General features: G+C 46.5%; 1 protein-coding gene across 1 annotated transcript in view; it reads right to left on the bottom strand.

Moving 5' to 3' along the window:
• Calx (sodium/calcium exchanger 3) overlaps nt 1–19,764 on the bottom strand; it is a 182,691-nt gene that overhangs the window by 63,058 nt on the left and 99,869 nt on the right. Inside the window, exon 5 of the mRNA XM_076527693.1 lies at nt 17,621–17,788. Within this exon, the coding sequence (XP_076383808.1) occupies nt 17,621–17,788 (168 nt within the window). The remainder of the gene's footprint in view (nt 1–17,620; nt 17,789–19,764) is intronic.

Raw genomic sequence — 19,764 nt, 5'->3', positions numbered from 1 at the left:
TGAAGTCGCAAAGCGTCGAATTTGAAGTTGCAAAGCATCGAATTTGAAGTCGCAAAGCGTTAATTTTGAAGACGCAAAGCATCAAATTTGAACTTGTAAAGTATCGAATTTGAAGTCGCAAAGCGTTACATTTGAAGTTGCAAAGCATCGAATTTGAAGTCGAATTTAAAGTTACAAAGCGTCGAATTTGAAGTCGAATTTAAAGTTGCAAAGCGTCGAATTTGAAGTTACAAAACATCAAATTAAAAGTCGCAAAACGTCGAATTTGCAAAGCGTCGAATTTGCAAAACGTCGAATTTGAAGTCGCAAAGCATCGAATTTGAAGTTGCAAAGCATCGAATTTGAAGTCGCAAAGCGTTAATTTTGAAGTCGCAAAGCATCAAATTCGAACTTGCAAAGTATCGAATTTGAAGTCGCAAGGCGTCGAATTTGAAGTCGCGCAGCAGCAACGAATTCAGAGTCACCGGCGACTCCGCGACGGAGACTCCGAGCGTCCGGTATCGAGGGAAGCTGCGGAGACGCGTAGCGCGATCGATGAGCGCGATGATCCAGTCGTCGTCGCCTGATCCGTCTCATTTGCCGCGGTCTCGGGTCAGCTCCCGCCGCTATCGATCTCCGGCTGGCTCTCCCCTCCGAATATCGGCCGCGTCGCGGCGTGATTTATCGGCGAGTGGCGACACCCGAGAGAGCGGCGGTGTCCCGATCACCGCACACGGGCTGCCGAATTTCTCCTCGGAGGACTCGGCCCGTCGATTACGCCTGTTTCGCCGGCGTCCGTGCCCGCGCCCGGCAAACAAAGTAGGATCGATGTCGCCGCCGTGGAAAACCGGGCAAACTTCTCCGGACGAAATCTGTGTTTAGTATTTGGCCGAGCTGCACCGAGCTGCGTTCGTGAAGCCCTGAGGATGGTTAACGCGGTCGTTGTCGATATAACAAAGAGAGGAGAGAAAGAGAAATCCAGATATATATATATATATATAGAGAGAGAGAAATCTAGTGAGAGAGGGCGAAATTCAAAGAGAGAGAGAGAGAGAGAGAGACAGGGAGAGTGAACGAAATCTAAAGAGAGGGAGAAATTTAGAGAGAGAGAGAGAAATCTAAAAATTTGGAGAGAGAGAGAAAAATCTAAAAATTTGGAGAGAGGGAGAGAAAGAGGCAGAGAGAGAAATCGAGAGAGAGAAAGAAAGAGAAATCTAAAAATTTGGAGAGAGAGAGAGAAATTTGGAGAAAGAGAAATCGAGAGAGAGGGAGAGAGAGAAATTTGGAGAATGAGAAATCGAGAGAGAGGGAGAGAGAGAGAAATCTAAAAATTTGAAGAGAGAAAGAGAGAAATCTAAAAATTTGGAGAGAGAGAGAGAGAAATCGAGAGAGAGAGAGAGAGAGAGAGAGAGAGAGAGAGATAGTTATCCCATTGTACAGCATGCAATTAGCCCGACGCAGCGTCCAGGACTGTAGAATCCGCGCGAACACCTCTGCGTGTACCGCGTATCGCGTATCGCAGGACACTGGGTTCCACAGTCTCTGACATACCGCGCCGGTACCATTCCGGCCCGGTACTATTGCCGTTGCGTGTGCTACCTCCACTACACAACTATTATCGAGGATCTCTCTGTTTCTGTTATCCGGGGGGGGGGGGCGGGGATATCGCCTATCAGCGTAGACCACGGGTTCCTCCGGATGACAACGACAACCGGCCTAACAGCTGCCCCGGCCCCAGTCCATCTTCCTGTTCGGACCTAGCTAGCCGCTCTCTTGTTCTATTATTTCTCAAATATGAGTAATTCGAGGATCTGGAAATCCGTGAAAGGCGTCTATCCAGATGCATGTATCACGTGACACGATTCGAGGGCAATTCGGAGGCCACGCGTTGCAAGGCTCGAACAATCGTGCCTCCTCTTCCCAAATTGTCCATTTTAGTGGACAATCCGAGCGTCGGTAAGGGAGACATTACTGTAGGCGACAGTTGATCGAGTTATGTCGGAGGAGCACCGTGGCATCGCGCGGCGTCGCAGGAGATCAAGTTTTCCGAGAACCGAGAACCGAAACCGAACCGATACGAAGCGATCGTCTGGATCTTGGAACAGCCGTTCGCAGCCAGGAAATTCGCAGCGTTCCGCCGGACGATAAGTAGTAATAATCCCGAGAGCGGGTCCATCGTATCTTCCTATTACGATCCGGTATACAGAGAGCGCAATAGCTCTCTCTCTCTCTCTCTCGACCGGTATTAGAGAGCCTAACCCGGCGAAATGAAATTTCCGCAGGTAATTTCCGCGCGGGCCGCAATCCCAGCAGCAGCCGCTTGCTAGCCGGAGCGAGCCGGAGCGAGAGTCGAGTCTAGTCGGCCCGGCCCGGCCCGGGCCGGGTCGGGTCGATCGATCGCCATTTTCCCGCCGAGCCGGCGCTCATTTTTGCAGGACCCGCGTTCGGGGAATTGCGCTCTTAATTGAGAAAAATATCCGAGCGATTACGGGAGCCGTCGTTGCTCTCGCGGCGCGGCGGAGTTCTCGCGCGCAGAAAGCTCGGTTTATTCGACTACGATTATTAGAACGCGCGCGCGTGATCGAGATCGCGATCGATCAGACGTTTCTGCTTTTCACACGGATTTTTCGGTTTCGGCGCATATCGAAACTGCAAGCTGTACGCTGCAAGCTGCAAGCTGCACGCTGCAAGTTGCAAACTCTGCAAGCTGCATCCTGCACTCTGCAAAGTGCAAGCTGCATCGTGCACTCTGCAAGTCTGCAAGCTGTACATTGCACTCTGTAAGCTCTGCAAGCTGCATCATCCACTCTGCAAGCTGCACTCTGAAAGCTGTGCAAGCTACACTCTGCACGCTGAAAGCTGGAGGCTGCGATCAGCCGTTTCTGTTTTTCACACGGATTTTCCGTTTTCGGCGCAAGTCGAAACTGCAAGCTGCATGCTGCAAGTTGCAAGCTCTGCAAGCGGCATCCTGCACTCTTCAAATTGCTGCGCAGCTGGCTACATCCTGCGTTCTGCAAGCTGAATCGTGCACTCTGCAAGCTCTGCAAGCTGTAAATTGTACTCTGCAAGCTGCGCTTTACACTCTGAAAGCTGCACTTTCCACTCTGCAAGCTCTGCAAGCTGCACTTTGCAAGCTGAAAGCTCTGCAAGTTGCACTCTGTAAGTTGCAAGCTGCAAGTTGCAGGCTACAAGCTGCACGCTGCAAGCTGCAGGCTGCGATCAGCCGTTTCTGCTTTTCACACGGATTTTCCGTTTCCGATGCAAGTCGGTTCGCCGCGACGTTAAATCGAGCGTGTTTTTCTCTCTTGTCTAGGATGGTTCTCCGGATATGCTGTGGAAACGATGCGATTCGATTCGATGATTTGCCGGAGCGGCGCGCCGCGGCGGGCTCGTTCGAATGGAAATTCATAATCTCCGTAATGGCCTGCGCGAGACGGCAGAGTTTATCCGTTGGGTCGCCGGGAAATGGCCGGATACGTTTAATGCTGTCCCACAAGCTCGGATGGTTACTTATTGTTCCTGCTTAAGAATCGTCGAGCTTGCGACGATAGTCTCTCGTCTTCTAGCTGGACGACGGTTTCTATTGGGTTGGTAACCGAGTTCTCTTCGTTTTTTTTAAATGTTAACATTCCGCGTGTCATTAAATGTTTTTAGTAGAACGCTTTAAATCGTTCGAAAGAGGATGTTTCGTTCGAGTTATTAACTTACGTTAATTCTCAGATCGTTAAAATGGAACGTCACAGGGTATACCAAAGGTTGAGACTGCCGAGCTCGCCTCTCATTGCATCTTTCCCTAAGGGAAAAATTACTTCGAACGACCTCAGAAATCGCGAGTCATTTTTGGGACACCCTGTACATTGTTTCAGAGTCGAGCCTCGTCGTCCGCGATAGTCGAGGTTAAATATAACCTGCCGAACCGCGAAGACGAATCGTAACGAGAGAAAGCCAGAGATCGTCGTCTGGAATATTCATTGCTGTCATACTGTGCAAAAGTAAGCGAAATATGCGCGAGCTTGCCGAATATTTAACGGCTCGCGACTCCGCAATGCTCTTTGCATCGATATTCTTCCTGTGAAATATGCAGAGAAACGAGTACCGCTAAATAGTCCGGGATCGAAGGGAAAGTCGATGCGGGAGGGCGACGAGGAGGAGGGAAGAGGGCGAGAGCGAAGAAAACGAAGCTCGAAGCGGAAACGACGCGACCCGATGCGACGTCGCCCGAGGGAATCGCTTAGCGGTGCGAGCATGCTGCAAGCTCTGCAAGCTGCACTCTGCTCGCTGCAAGCTCTGCAAGTTGCAAGCTTTACAAACTGAAAGCTCTGCAAGCTATAAGCTCTGCTAGGCTGCACTCTGCAAGCTCTACAAGCTATACTCCGCGACCTGCACTCTGCAAGCTGTACACGCTGCAAGCTCTGCAAGTTGCACTCTGCACGAAGCAGATTGCAAGCTGCAAGCTCTGCGAGGCTGCGCTCTGTAAGCTGTACCGTGCACGCTGCAACCTGCAAGCTCTGCAAAGCTGCACGCTGCAACCTGTAAGCTCTGCAAAACTGCGCGCTGCAACTTGCAAGTTCTACAAAGCTGCATACTGCAAGCTCTACAAAGCTGCATACTGCAAGTTCTGCAAAGCTGCAACCTGCAAGTTCTGCAAAAGCTGCACTCTGCAAGCTCTACAAGCTGCACGCGCGACTGCCGTAATTAGAATAATAATAAGAATGCCGCCTTTGACGTGGCCGCTGAACGAATATAAACTATTATAGTTTACGTGCGGCGAGCCGCGCGCGCGCGCGTTATACTTCCTTTGAATCGGACAGCTGCGCTGGGAAATTGATGGATTCGAAACAAGTCGTGCGATTCGGTTCGTCTGCAGGGCCGAGGCTGCAACGGGCCTCCGTACAGTTCCGTTTGAAACGCGAATTTTAACGGCGGCGAAATTCTCGAACGCGGCTCGGAATATGCGACGTCCGCAAGCCTCCGTAGCTTGTTTATCTGACAATAATTCGCACGCGTCGCAACGCCGTGCTCTGTCTTATTTGTGGAAAAATTCGCCTCGCAGCGGCATTTCGTCGGAAATGTCGCTCGGAGGTGTCTGTCGGAGGAAAGATCGAACCTCCGAATGTTCGCGGAACGTGTGAAAAAATTGTCTACGGAAAATATTCCTTCTGCGGCGGAGAGGAACCGCCGAAAGCGACGTGACAAGGGATATTGGCAAGAAAGTAATTTCGGTGTTTCAATGTTAAATGAAACGCAATTTTTTCTATACAAGAAACGAACTTTAATCGATCATATATTTTCCATTCTGTTCGATTATCTTTCGTCGTCTTCCTGGTAACTTTCGTCGGCGGGCAAACCGTGCGAACGGGCCGCGCAACATTTTTGCAGGCGTGGCGGCGCGGCGCTGCGCGCAAATCAATATGCACGATCATCCCAAACAACGGCTCGGCGCGAGGCGAGGCCTTCCCAAACGGAAGGAAAAACGAACGCTAAACTGTAAACGTTGCCCGAAACGAAACTACGAGTCCGTGAAACAAAAAATAAACGAAAAAGGGGCTCGCGATATTAAGTCTGAGCACGCGGCCCGTTTCCCCTGTTTTACAGCCGCGTTCTCCGTTCCGTATTTCATGCTTCACCCGCATTTTTTAGCTTCCGTATTCATTAGCTTTTTACGCCCCATTCCGTTTGCCGAAATCGTTGCGTTCGTTATCCGGCCCGCTTGTTTTTTTTTCGCTTCCGCGTTTCCGTTCCTTCGCATCGTTTCCCGGGCGAATCGCGTCGAAATTCTTGGACCACTTTGCGCGAACTGCGTTCCCTGCACACCGAGTGCATAGCTACGGGGCACGTGCTATACACGTATAACGCGCGCCACAAAGCGCTTTATTTTAACGCTGCTCGTCGACCGTCGTGTTTACAAACAAATTCGGCTTCTTTATTTCCCGTCCGTTCTTATTTCGTTGTTCCCGAAAGCGCGCGCTCGAGGCGTCCTCCCGCGGCCACGTCAAAGGCGGCATTCTTAATATTATTCTAATTACGGCAGACGCGCGTGCAGCTTGCAGAGCTTGCAGCCTGCAGCTTTGCAGAGCTTGTGGCCTGCAGAGTGCAGCTTGCAGAGCTTGCAGGTTGCAGAGTATAGCTTTCAGAGCTTGTATAGTGCAGCCTCGCAGAACTTGCAGGTTGCAGAGTACTGCCTCGCAGAGCTTGTAGCCTGCAGAGCTTGCAGGTTGTGGAGCTTGCAAAGTGCAGCTTGCAGATCGCAGAGTACAGTTTGCAGAGTGCAGTCTCGCAGAGCTTGCAACCTGAAGCGTGCAGAGTGCAACTTGCGGAGCTTGCAACGCACGGAGCGCAGTTTTCAGAGCTTGCAGAGCGCATCTTGCAGAGCTTGCCGAGTGCAGCTTGCAAAACTTGCAGCGTGCAGCGTGCAGCCTGCAGAATGGAGCTTGCAGAGTGCAGAGTACAGTTTACGGAATTCGACCGAATGGAAGCTGCGCGCTGGACACCGTTAATAGACCGGCGGATCTCGACTCGGCGTGAAAAAGTACGAGGATCCGATTGAAACGATAAATCAAAGGGGGACGAAGACACGTGGACCGACCGGCAAGGTCGCTCGATGTCGGCGGCGGGAAGACCCCCCCCCCCCATCCCCGCACTTGTCCGACCCTCCGATCGCTCGCCGGCAAAAAATGATACGGTAACTGTAGCTCGTGATCAACGTGATAGATCACGTTGCGGGTATCGATCACCCGCAAAGGGGGGGGGGGGGAGCACCCGGAAGTGGGATCGTAGCTCCGCAAAGTGGACTGGATCGAGAAATTCAGTGACATTTTGTTATAACTTTTGAACCATCGAAGATATTGCAATGAAATTTTTACCGAAAATATTGAAAAAATAATTACTTTCAACTGTGGAGGAATAAATATTTTTTGGACATTTGACAAGCAATAAAAATTGACTGCACATCGATATGAGAATTATTATTATTATTAGAATATTATGAGAATTATTATTATTATTAGAATATTATGAGAATTATTATTATTATTATTAGAATATTATGAGAATTATTATTATTATTAGAATATTATGAGAATTATTACTATCATTTATTAGGTTTTTGTCAAAAAGTCACTAAAATATTCGACTCCGTGGACCTTTAGCATCGACGTAGAAATAAATCGCATAGGCGTCGGGCTAGCCCGGGGAAATTCACAGCAACCCGAAATTTGGCATTTCCCGGAGAAATTACTATAATTACTAGATCACGCATTGTCACAAAAATTTCGATTCCGATCGAATATTCTGCGCAAATAAGAGGGGGAAGAGGGGAGACGCGCGAAGAAGAGCCAACGAACGCCTAAGAGTCATCGAGAGGAAAGGGTGCGTGCGCGTGATAATGAGCAACGCGCATAGATAACCCGTGCTCCCGAAAATGATGAGCAAAGTAGCTTTATCTGCGAGTAAAGTAGCTCCTAACTAGCGCGAGGCGGCGCGGGCTCGATGATATTATCCTGTCCAAAAGAGGGTTTCCAGCTCCGGAGAGAGAGAGAGAGAGAGAGAGAGAGAGAGAGAGAGAGAGAGAGAAAGAGAGAGAGAGAGATTTGTGGCTTCCATTGTCTTCTCGGCTGGCCCCCCCCCCGCCGACTTTCGTTTCCACGTTGCCGTATGATTTAGAGCCGCAGTTTTCCTCGCTCGGAAAACCCACCGCGGTTTCGGGATACTGTTTCAGCTAAGTTTAGCTGAACGTTTGGACGAGAGATAATGCTTTCGAAACCATGCACGCCGCTGCTACCTGCTGCTGTCGACGAACCATGGAAATTCAGAAATCGTTCGTCGATTTTGAACTTGTCGTTTGCCGGTTATGTCGATCGATAAGAAAACCGTTATTGTATTATATTATTATTATTAAATATGTTACTATATTATTAAATATACTTTTATATATTACATTATTATTATTATTATTATCGTTATTATATTATTAAATATACTATTAAAAATGTTACATTATTATTATTATTATTATTATTATATTATTAAATATATTATTATATATTACATTTTTATTAAGAGTCTTTTAGATATAAAGGAGCCTGATACTATCACAATTATTTTGAAAAATAGCATAGCAATTTTTTAGGCGGCGCCTCAGAGTCGCCGCACACTCGAGTGCAAAGGGTTGATATATTTAATATTTATTTCGTGAATAATTATTGCCCGCGTAATTTGCCACGGGGGTCCCGATGACAAAAAAAAAAGAAGCGCAGAGGGATTCGAAAGTCTCGTCCCACGGTAACCGTGGGATATTTCGGGGGATTAAATTGGATGGATAGTCGACGCTCAATTACGGGGAAAAGCATGTTTGCGACACGATCGTGTATGTACGTACACACGTGGACCGGCGTTATTGAATTAATTTATGTATTTCTGTAACAGCGAGCATTATACGAAAACCAATGTTTTGTTTCCGGATTATATTCACCGCCGGGATCGATCGCCGTGGCGTCAATTATTTACGCTAATTGCTGCATCATTGTTGCGCGGTTCCACTTGCCACGTGGCTTTCTTCTCGTTCTTGCGGCGTTCCGTTCGTTAGATATCTCGATTAATTTCCCGTTAACAACGGAACTTATTAATCCGTTCGATTTACCTTTTCGAACCCGAAAAACAATAACCGTAGCCAGAGAAAAATACGGTAAAGGAAATATGATCTTTTATGCCAATTAATTGACAAGTTGAGCTATTACTATTATTATTATTATTATTATTATTATTATTATAGCTGTTATTCTTTAACTTGAATTATGTACTCTTCTCGAAATATTGGATCTTAGAAAGCACAGATTCCATTGAAAAGCGCAATGTAAAGAAGCCATAAGTGTACCATAACCTGCAATTATGTGTCTATTCTATATTCGATTATATTCGATATTATGTGTCCATTCTATTCTATATTCGATTCCGGAATAATAATAATAATAATAATAATAATTTCAGGTTCCGATCGCGTGTTCCACACACAGCTGCATTTTCTAGAATCAAGATATTCTCACTGTAGCATTTTACAAATTAGGTTATATACAGAGTGTCCCAAAAATGTCTCGCAATCCGAAAGTGGCGGGTTCCTCGTATCATTTGAAGCAACTTCTTCCTTTACAAAAATTTTCTTCGAGGCGCCGTTAACGAGTTATTAACGAACAAACAGTGACCAATAAGAATCGAGTACGGCCGACGCGAGGCGGCCCGACCAACCAGCGCGCGAAGCCCGGTTCTGCTCATTGGCTCGGTCGCCTCGCGCCAGCCGAGCTCGCCTCTCGTTGGTCACTGCTATTTCGTTGATAACTCGTTAACGGTGCCTCGGAGAGAATTTTTGTAAAAGAAAAAATTGCTTCGAATGACCCGAGGAACCCGCCACTTTCGGATCGCGAGACATTTTTGGGACATCTTGTAGGTGAATACTCCATGATCAAGAGCGTGTTCGCACCGGCTGCAGCGCACAGGTTAAGGTACGCAGTTCGGTAAAGCACCGCACTAGTGTATACACACACTAAAAACTATGCGCCAAACACTGTGCTAGTAAATAATATTTGAGGTTAGATGATAGCGACAGTGTACGTCGACTTTTTTATCAAAGTAAATGATTACTTATTATATAGTTGATTATTATTATATTGACTATTATATATATTATATATATTATTATTATTATTATATATATATTATATTGACTATTATTATAGTTGATTATTTATTACCAAAATATACGTATATGCCTTTCGATTCACCGTTCACAGCCGCCGTTACGAGTATTTCATAAGCGTTTCCATAAGCTTCCGAATGCGACGAGTCAATAAACGAATTAAAGCCGCGATTGCTGTTACTTCTACGTAATAAATAATCGATATTGAACGGTATAAAAAAAATTATTAGATTCATTTTCAGAAGATTGCACGCCATAAAATGTTAGACTTTATTACTTTTATAAAGTACCACGGTATTCGGAGCGTCCGCAGTAATACCCGTCCTATAACGTCTCTCTAATAAAGGGACAAATAATAATAATAATAATAACGGCGTTCATTTTTCACGATGACTCCCGCCGAAATAGCGCGGCGATAGACTGCTCCTCGAGTGTATCGGAAAAAGTTTCGTTCGACCCATCGCGGCGGCAGTTTTAATCTCCGGAATTATTTAATTGATCCCGGGGCACCGAGGACGCGCGACACTCGGACGATTTATAGATCGAGCACGACGAACGGTCGGTCCCCGTCCGGTCCTCCGTCCCGATGCTTCTGCAATTTTTACGATATCCCGTAGAATCTTCATTTCGCTGTTCTCGACGTTCGCGGAACAAGTTCCAATTTCGTGGCCTCGCCTCCAATCGGGAGTTTCGAATAAATCTAGAAATATAAGCTGCACGGCGTAAACAATTTTATGAAAAGTTTATCCGATAAATATCCTCCCCGTCACGGCCGTAATTTAACCCCCACCCTCCAACCCCTCCCCACTGGAGCCGTAACAATAATTCTTCCGCGTCGCGCGCAACGCTAACAACATTGCGAACTTCTTCGAAGATCAAACTTCCAGCTTCAACAATTTATCGCGGCTTCGACCGTAAAAGCTGCGAGAATATGCTTTTTCTACGAAACGATTCTCGCAGAACTCTCCCTAACCCTACGAGGGTTATTTAAGCGTTTACGCTACCGCATCTTTTCTTTATCGATTCGTCGCAAGACGACTTTTTGAAAGAAAAAGAAATATATATACATACATATACAGGGTGTCCCGAAAATGCCTCGCAATCCGGAAATGGGAGGTTCCCGAGGTCATTCGAAGCAACTTTTTCCTTTGCAAAAATTTTCTCCGACGCTTCGTTTACGAGTTATCAACGAACAAACACTGACCAATAAGAGGCGAGCTCGGCTGGCGCGCGGCGGCCCAGCCAACGAGCGCGCGGAGCCCGGTTCCGCTCGTTGGCTCGGCCGTCTCGCGCCAAACGATCTCGCCTCCGATTGGCCACTGTTTTTCGTTGATAACTCGTAAACGAAGCCGCGGATCGCATTTTCGCTAAGGAAAAAGTTGCTTCGAATGACCTCAGGAATCCCCTACTTTCAGATCGCGAGACATTTTTGGGACACCCTATAAATATACTTATAAGACGCGTTAGAATTATTATTTTTATTATATAATTTTATTATTATATTATTATTATTATATTACTTTTTTTATATCATTACTATATTACACATTAATTATATTATTTTATTATATTATATTAAACATAGCCGGGGCTCGAAATAATAAACGCTTTTACAAGAACTTCCTTCGCTTAACAATAATAATATAAATAAATAAATATAAATCCTTACAATAATAATAACAATAATAATATAAATAAATATAAATTCTTACGTTTATTCGATAAATAATAAACTCGTGATTCGAGGTTAAAGATTCCGCGGACTTCCGGAATAAGACAATTAGAGTTCACCGTCATCTTTTAACTGTTAATTCTCCGGCAAACAATTTCGCGACAACGCGTCCTTACGACGCGGCGTAACCACCGCGTCGCGCGGAGTATATTCGTCGTCGCCCGGGGCCATGAACATTAATTCTTTTACACCCGGTAGAACGACCCTACGTCGGATCGCTATCTCTCGACGGGAGGGTTTCGCCCGGATTCCACCGGAAAGGTGTCCCGTGCGGTGGTGGATCGGGCGAGCTTGTCGCAGGCCCGGCGGATCTAAGAGAAATTTTTCCGCCCTCCTCAGGGGCGGCCTTTAACGTCGGAATTGGCGTCGCGCGAGCCCCAACGGGGCCGGGACGTTAATTTTACAGCCGGCCGTTCGTTCCTCCCTTTACATCGGAAGATGTAAACCGGTCCGTCCCTATGCCAGAGCCCGTCGTCTATCTCGTCGTTATTCCTCCCCCGTTTTACGCGGCTCGTCGACTCGATGGCGATTTAAAAAGCTTCGACCTGCGAAAACCGTTCCTCCGGCCGAGGAACGACCACCCCTCGCCCCCGTCCGCGACGGGTAAAAAGAGAATCGAGTAGAAAATTGATTAGAAGTCGCGATGAAAAATTGATCGACGCGTCGAACTGGGTGGCGCGCCGGGTGGCGGTGGATCCGTCGGCTTTCGTTCGATTCATTTGTACGAACGTAATTTCCATTATGTTTCGTCCGATTGCGTTTCAATTTTAATACCGATCATGATTCAATATCTATGGAGCTTAGATTACCCTCGACAATGTATCGGTATTATACCGGCATATTTATCGATATTTTTATCACTATTTGACCGGTCAAATATCAACGTTGAACGTTGAACATTGAATGTTGAACATTGAATATTTAACGTTGAACGTTGAACATTGAACATTTAACGTTGAACAGTTAACATTGAACATTTGACGTTGAACATTGAATATTGAACGTTGAACGTTGAATATTGAACATTGAACATTGAACATTGAATATTGAACGTTGAATATTGAACGTTGAACGTTGAATATTGAACAATGAACATTGAACATTGAATATTGAACGTTGAATATTGAACGTTGAACGTTGAATATTGAACATTGAACGTTAAATATTGAACATTGAACATTGAATATTGAACATTGAACGTTAAATATTGAACATTGAACATTGAATATTGAACGTTGAACATTGTACGTTAAACATTAAACGTTGAACATTGTACGTTGAATATTTAACGTTGAACATTGAACATTGAACGTTAAACATTGAACATTTAACGTTGAGCATTGACTAATGCCCACTGATCACTGACCACTGACCATGACATATTTATATACAGGGTGTCCTAAAATTATGATATTTCCTGGAAACGAGAGATCCCTGAGATCATTCGAAGCAACTTTTTCCTTTACGAAAATTTTCTCCGAGGCTTCGTTTACGAGTTATCAACGAAAAACAGTGGCCAATCGGAGGCGAGATCGTTTGGCGCGAGACGGCCGAGCCAATGAGCGGAACCGGGCTCCGCGCGCCAGCCGAGCTCGCCTCTTATAAGTCAGTGTTTTTCGTTGATAACTCGTAAACGAAGCCTCGGAGAAAATTTTCGCAAAGGAAAAAGTTGCTTCGAATGACCTCAGGAACCTCTCATTTCCGGATTGCGCCCTGTATATATATATATATATATATATATATATTTGTTTTTATTTTTATTTTATATATTGATGTGTTCCAAAATTATGGCGTTTCCTGGAAATGAGAAGTTCCCGAGGTCATTTGTAGCAACTTTTTCCTTAGCTAAAATGTTCTACGAGGCTTTATTTACGAGTTAGCGCGAATTGTATCCTGCTCACTCGTTCGTAGAATCAACGATGCTTCGCAGACTCCGATTACCGTGCCTAACGCGACCATCGTGGAATCGACTCTCTCGTACCTCGTTGTACAGTTCGCGACGGTTCCGAGATTTCGTCGTGGACTTTTCGAAGTTCACCGTGTCAAAAGAAAAAGACGAGCGACGCCTGCCTGTAAGATGTTTACGAGCCTCCGATATCGAAGAGCCGGAAGAAAATGGCTGTTTACCGTCCTTAGGAGAAGCGTGCGCAGCCAAGCGTCTCCATCGAGGCGAATCGCGGACCCCATTGCCCGGAAAATATAGAGACATTCGCGAAATGAATTCCGGCCGACTGAATCGTGGCACGCTTTGACGACGTCTCGCGGACTTTCGTCGAATTCGTAACCTTTTTCGGTGTACACAGACGCCGCGCTGATTTTTGCCGTTCGAACGGCGCCGCGCCGTCTTCAGCCTCCCCGCTTTTCATACCTTGGGTCCGCTTCGACCCAGAATTTCGAGGCTTTTACGGAACACGCCTTGGCGGCCATTTTGTCGCATTGCCTGCTGCAAGCTCGTCGATGGATCTCCGAGTCGACCGCCTTTGGAATCCTCTTCGACAATTGTAAACCAGAAACCTTCAATTGGCTTTTGTTTCGCCGAAGTTTATTTTTGCAGTCGAATATGGAAATCGTCGTCGCGTCAGTAAGGGAGACACTACCGTAATCTGAGCGTCAGTAAGGGAGACATTACTGTAATCTGAGCGTCAGTTAGGGAGACATTACCGTAATCTGAGCGTCAGTAAGGGAGACATTACAGTAATCTGAGCGTCAGTAAGGGAGACATTACTGTGGTCCGAAGAATTTCGAAAAAATTAGTCAACCTCGCGAACTCTTCTGCGAAACGATATTGCCGCGGCGTTCTTTATGAATATTAGGTTTAAAATGGTCGCTCCGGCGACGGATAACTGCGATGCTTCGGTAACTACAAAGGGAGGAGCAGCTCGGAGAAGTGTATTTTATATGAATTGCACGGAAGTTAGGGGGGGGGGGGGGCGAGAAGAAAAAAGGAGCGCGTGAAAGGAAGCGGAAGAGCTATACTCGAGAACAAAATGTGAAAAGTGAGCTCGCGTTAAGTACAATTTCGTCCGGACCGTTATCAACGGTCCATCGGCGCGCCGTTTCGCTCCCGTAGAAACATCATAGGTAGCAAGGCGCTGGATACACCGTGTGTCTCGCTCGAAACGGTCCTCGAAGCAGCCTCGAAACATTTTTCGAATTAATGTTATATTATATATTAATATTAATAATATTATTATATTTAATATTATATTATATTATATTGTATATTAATATTAATAATATTATTATATTTAATATTATATTATATTGCATATTAATAATAATATTATATTATATGCTAATAATATTATCAATATTATTTTAAAATATTTATCGCGATTTAAAAGCTGTAACAAACACTTTCATGGACCACCACGCGGGCGTCGACTGGATTCGCCACTAAATGTAGTCACCCGATGTAAAAGCGCGCGTTCGACCTACCGCGCGACCTTTTACAAATGTTCCCCCAGAAAAATAGCTGCCGCCCCTAGTTATCTTCCAGCTCGGGCTATTAAACTCGAAAGATTTGTCGGCAGGATAGACGACGACTCTCCTCGGATATATTCGAGACGGTTGTTCCGGCCGGAATCGGACACCGCGTAGATCGCCCAAGGGGGCGAGAGTTTCGCGCGCGATTTTTCATTGTCTCGCGTAAGAATCTGCAGCGAGAGAGAGAAGAGGGGTAAGTACCGTAAGCAGACATTCCTCTCACGGCAAAAGAGGTTCCCGCGGGTTTTACCGCGGACAGGTAGCGAGTTACCGGGACGCGAGCGGGCCGCGGGGGTGGAGCGAGGGGTTCCCGAGGAGTCTCGAGGAATTTTATCGCGAGGAGGACACCCCTGGGAAGTGGGAATCGAGGATCTTCTCCTCGCCTCCTCCCCAACTCGGGCAGCCGTTTGTCCTCGGAATTCGGGGCTCGAGGCTCCGAGCTCGGAGCTCGGGCCGCGCCCCTCGCTTCCTCGAGCCACCCCCGCGTCACCCCCGCCGCAGCCCCACGCGCCAAACCGTTCTCGTTCGCTTTTTCCCTTCGCTCGTTCGTCGATCGACGAGAATCGCAATCACGGGATTTTTTGACCAAGGTCAACGCTCGTTTCGAACATTCGCTTCTTCATTTTTTTTTGAAATTGCAATAATTTCTCCTTAATTTTCCTTCGGCTTGTAAAGAAAAATCGACGATTTTTAAATATAATATACGATTATTCGAGTCTTGCGCCTCGTGCAAGTATAAAAATGAGCCGCCGAGGCTCGAACGAACCATTTTTGTACATTTTTGTTTACAAGCCAAAGAAAATTGAGAGGGGGAGGGAGGGGGGATTTACTGGACTTCGTAGCAGTTTGTTTTTATCGAATAAAATTTTTCATTCGAAATATCGATCGACGAGAATCGCAATCGCAGATTACAGTAATGTCTCCCTTACTGACGCTCAGATTACAGTAATGTCTCCCTTACTGACGCTCAGATTACGGTAATGTCTCCCTTACTGACGCCCAGACCGTCCACTAAAATGGACAATTTGGGAAGAGGAGATACGATTATTCGAGCCTTGCGCCTCGTGCAAGTATAAAAATTGATCCATTTTTGTCCATTTTTGCTTACAAGCCGATGGAAAATTGGGGGTGGGGGGGGGGGAGAATTTACCGTGTTTCGTTGCAGTTTGTTTTTATCGAATGAAATTTTTCATTCTTCTGAACATATACTCAAGCAATTCGTCAGTTCATCGATATTATCGTTCGCGACGAGTTAAGGTTATTATAAATATCACATAAATAAAATAATAAATAATATCATAATATAAATAAAAATCGTAAATTCATATAATCCTGATTTATGGAAAAAGTGATCAGCAGATTTGAAGGCAAAAGCTGTTCGATTGCTATCCCGACTTATTCATCAAATTAAGGTTAAAACAAGGAATTATCGTTTTGCTGTAAAATATATTGTAACTAACAACGATCTATGCCAACGTCACTCGTGAAACCCGAGGACGCAGAAAAATAATCGAGTTCGTCGAATCGCATAAATTAGCATCACGTGGTACCGGATAAATAATATTTCATCCGAACGTAATACGCCACACACACCACTGTAAGTACATACCGAGCGAAGGAATAAATAATCGTCGGCCGCGTAAGTAATCGATCGCGTTTCTCGCATCGCGGAGTCCGCGATGGATCATGCGGATACAAATCCGCGGCTCGTCGCGGCGGCAACGGCAAAAGTCTGCGGAAAAATGGACGGCGAAACCGCCGTGGAAAAATCGCCCGGAAAAATCCGCTCTGGTCGTTCGCCCCTGGAATCTCCTCGCCCCCTCCCCACTCCCCCGCCCCCACGATTCTACATCCGAGCGAAAATAAAAATGCCGCGAAACGAATGACGAGAAGTTCGGGAAAGATAAATCGTCGTGAAAACGGATCGGTCTTTTTATCGTGCCCCGAAAAATTCGATTAGAGGCTCGCGAGAGCGCGCAACCCGCGACGAGATATTTCGGAGAGGCTGCGAGTTTTCCCGGTGAATAAATGTCAGCCATCCAGCGAGCGTGAACAAACATAACTCACGCATGCCAGATCCAGCTAGCATATGTAATCTGCTTCCTCCCTCCCTCCCTCTCTCTCTCTCTCTCTCTCTCTCTCTCTCCCTCTCGATTTCTCGCTCCCTTTTTCTCTCTCGTTCTCTCTCTCTCTCGCTTCCTTTTTCTCTCTCGTTCTCTCTCCCTCTCTCTCTCTCTCTCTCTCTCTCTCTCTCTATCACTCGCTCTCTCTATCCTTCGCTCTCTCACTCTCTATCTCGTTCTCTCTCTTTTGCTCTCTCGCTTTCTCTTTTGCTCTCTCGCTCTCTCTCTCTCTCTCCCTCACTTTCTCTCGCTCTCTTCTGCTCTCTTTTGCTCTCTCTCCCTCGCTCTCGCTTTCTCTCACTCGCCCTCTCTCTCTCTCTCTCTCTCGCTATCTCTCGTCCGCTCTCTCTCACTCTATCTTTCTTTTGCTCTCTCTCATTCTCTCGCTCTCTCTTTTGCTCTCTCTCTCACTCTCGCTCTCTCGCTATCCTTTGCTCTCTCTTTCACTTTCTCGCTCTCTCTCTCTCACTCTCTCTCACTCTCTCGCTTTTTCTCTCTCTCTCGCTCTTCTCGCGTGTCCTGCCTCGAGCCCCGAGTCTCGCGTCGCAGAAAGAGTAGTCCATTCGTCCCTGGAAAGAGAGCGGCGTCGCGCGGCCGTATGCGTCGACTTACCCGTCGGTGGAACGAACGCGAACAACACCTTCCAGAATATCGTGACGGAGTGCATCAGATAGTCCATGGTGGATGGAGCCGCTGCCTCGCCGGCACCCTCGGCGTCCTCCTCGTCCCCTCCGCTCACGGTCAACGCCTCCGTGAACTGTTCTCGCCATGAACTGGTCCCTGGAACAACGATCGAAATCATTTTTGTTTTTTTTTCTATTTTTGTTACAACGGTCCTGCAGCAGGATCCTGCTTCGTCGAGCGACCGACGAATTTTACCGAACGCGATTATTCGGGACGACGTCCAATCGAAATTGGAACGTGCCCGTTTGCAACCGCGCCAGTCACCTCGTGAATAATGCGAACGGGGTGGGGGATGGGGGGACTGGGAGTTTTCAAAAAATTATTGGAGCGTACGCTGGAAATTGGGCCAAGACAATGCATGGTCGTCGCGAGCTCGTTCCACGAGCGATAAGATGTTCCCTGTTATTTATACGAAGGGCGCGCGGAAAGGGGAGGGGCGGGGCGAGGATCGTTACGTTGCATTTTTCTGAGAGATTCCTTCGCTCGGTATAACCTTTTTGCACTCGAAGCCGTTTTAACCGTGAATATAAAATCATTTCTCTGATTTATAGTATTTCCATTTTGTATTAAAAAGTGCATTTTACGCGTATGCAATTGAGTCTTGTGACTCGTACGACTATTACACTTTTTTAACAATTTTATAAATCTGAACGTTGACGATATAAAAATTATCTTGGAACGTGGTATAACAATTTTATTTCGCATTATTTATATTTTTGTTATGGGCTCGGATACGAGAGTTGAAGAAAAACATCATTTCTTAAATTTGTTATCGTTCCAATGATCTTGAATCAATCAAATTTATCGTTCGGCGATCTAAAAATCTTTTTTTGTACTAATTCCATAGAAAACCGGTTGGTCTAACCTCTCAAAAAAATTCAAGTCCTTCGAACCAATTTTAAAAATGTTATTCATCTTTTAATTTCTTTTTATTCTATATTATTCTTTATTAATTTATTCTATACTATCAATTGCGATCTAAAAAATGTTCTGTATACTCGTTCCATCGAAAATGCAATCTAACCTCTCAAAAAAATTCAAGTCCTTTGAACTAATTCAATAAAAATTATTCGACTTGAAAAGTCGTGAACAAATCGTCTCGTCTCGCCGAGACGAACAATTTCAACTCGCGTCCAAAGATCTCGCAAAGAGCATTGGAACGCGATTTCGGCCAGTTTCGCGCCGATCCGATGAAACGGGACTCGGGAAACGGAAGCGAAGAATCGAGTTCGTGCAAGCTCGGCGGAATTCGAGGCCAGGCATTAGGCGGATCGTGGTCGCGGCGTGGCAGAACTTTCGAATCGAGGAAACCGCGCAAAGATTCGCCAACGGTCGCGGAATTCGTCAGCCCGAAAGTCGACGAAAAAAAAAACGCGAGCCGAAGGACGCGCCGCGTCGGCGTCGACGAACCTCCGAGGATTTTCTTGTCGACGCCGACGGTCGACGGTCGGCGAAGCGTCTCCGGAGCTGCCGTCTGCCGCGACGTTTCTTGCCGGGAGAAATAAATCAGCTCGACACCGCCTGGGAATGCAAATGCTTCCGCTAACTTTGCTACTTTTCGGATGCATTCGACCCCGTTTCTTACTCCTCGAGGATATCGCGGACTGTTGCAAATGGGCCGCGCTGAAATCGTTGTAGCTTTTCTAGGCGTCGTGCAACTGAACGTTCCCGAAAATCTCGAGCTTACGATTCCGTCGTGATGCAAGCTCCGTGTCCGGAGAGTGTGCGTCTTTTATTCAGGAAAAATTGTCTTCGGTACGCGAGCTGTTACCGCCTACGCCTTCGCCGGATTTATTCTCCTTTCCCGAAAGTAGCCGATCCGTCTCTGTTTATGCACGAACTTCGTCCATCTTTCTGTCATCACTGCGCGCGAGAAGCAAGGCCCGCTGGAAAGGCCTTTACCGACGCGTCCTCCGGCGGCACTCGGGCGAAACGCTTCCCTTTCTTTTCCTTCGTACTCCGCGATCGTTCCGTTCTACGTGTGACTAGAGGACTGCTGTTACCCCCACTACTAGCATTTTGGGCGATCCTCCGCGAACGGTCGTGACAAGTGGCTCGCGCGCGGTATAGGC

Source organism: Megalopta genalis, unplaced genomic scaffold, assembly GCF_051020955.1.
Source record: "Megalopta genalis isolate 19385.01 unplaced genomic scaffold, iyMegGena1_principal scaffold0037, whole genome shotgun sequence".
NCBI lineage: Eukaryota > Metazoa > Arthropoda > Insecta > Hymenoptera > Halictidae > Megalopta > Megalopta genalis.
Note: the sequence above shows the minus strand (reverse complement) of the source record. Positions and strands in the feature narration are given on the sequence as shown.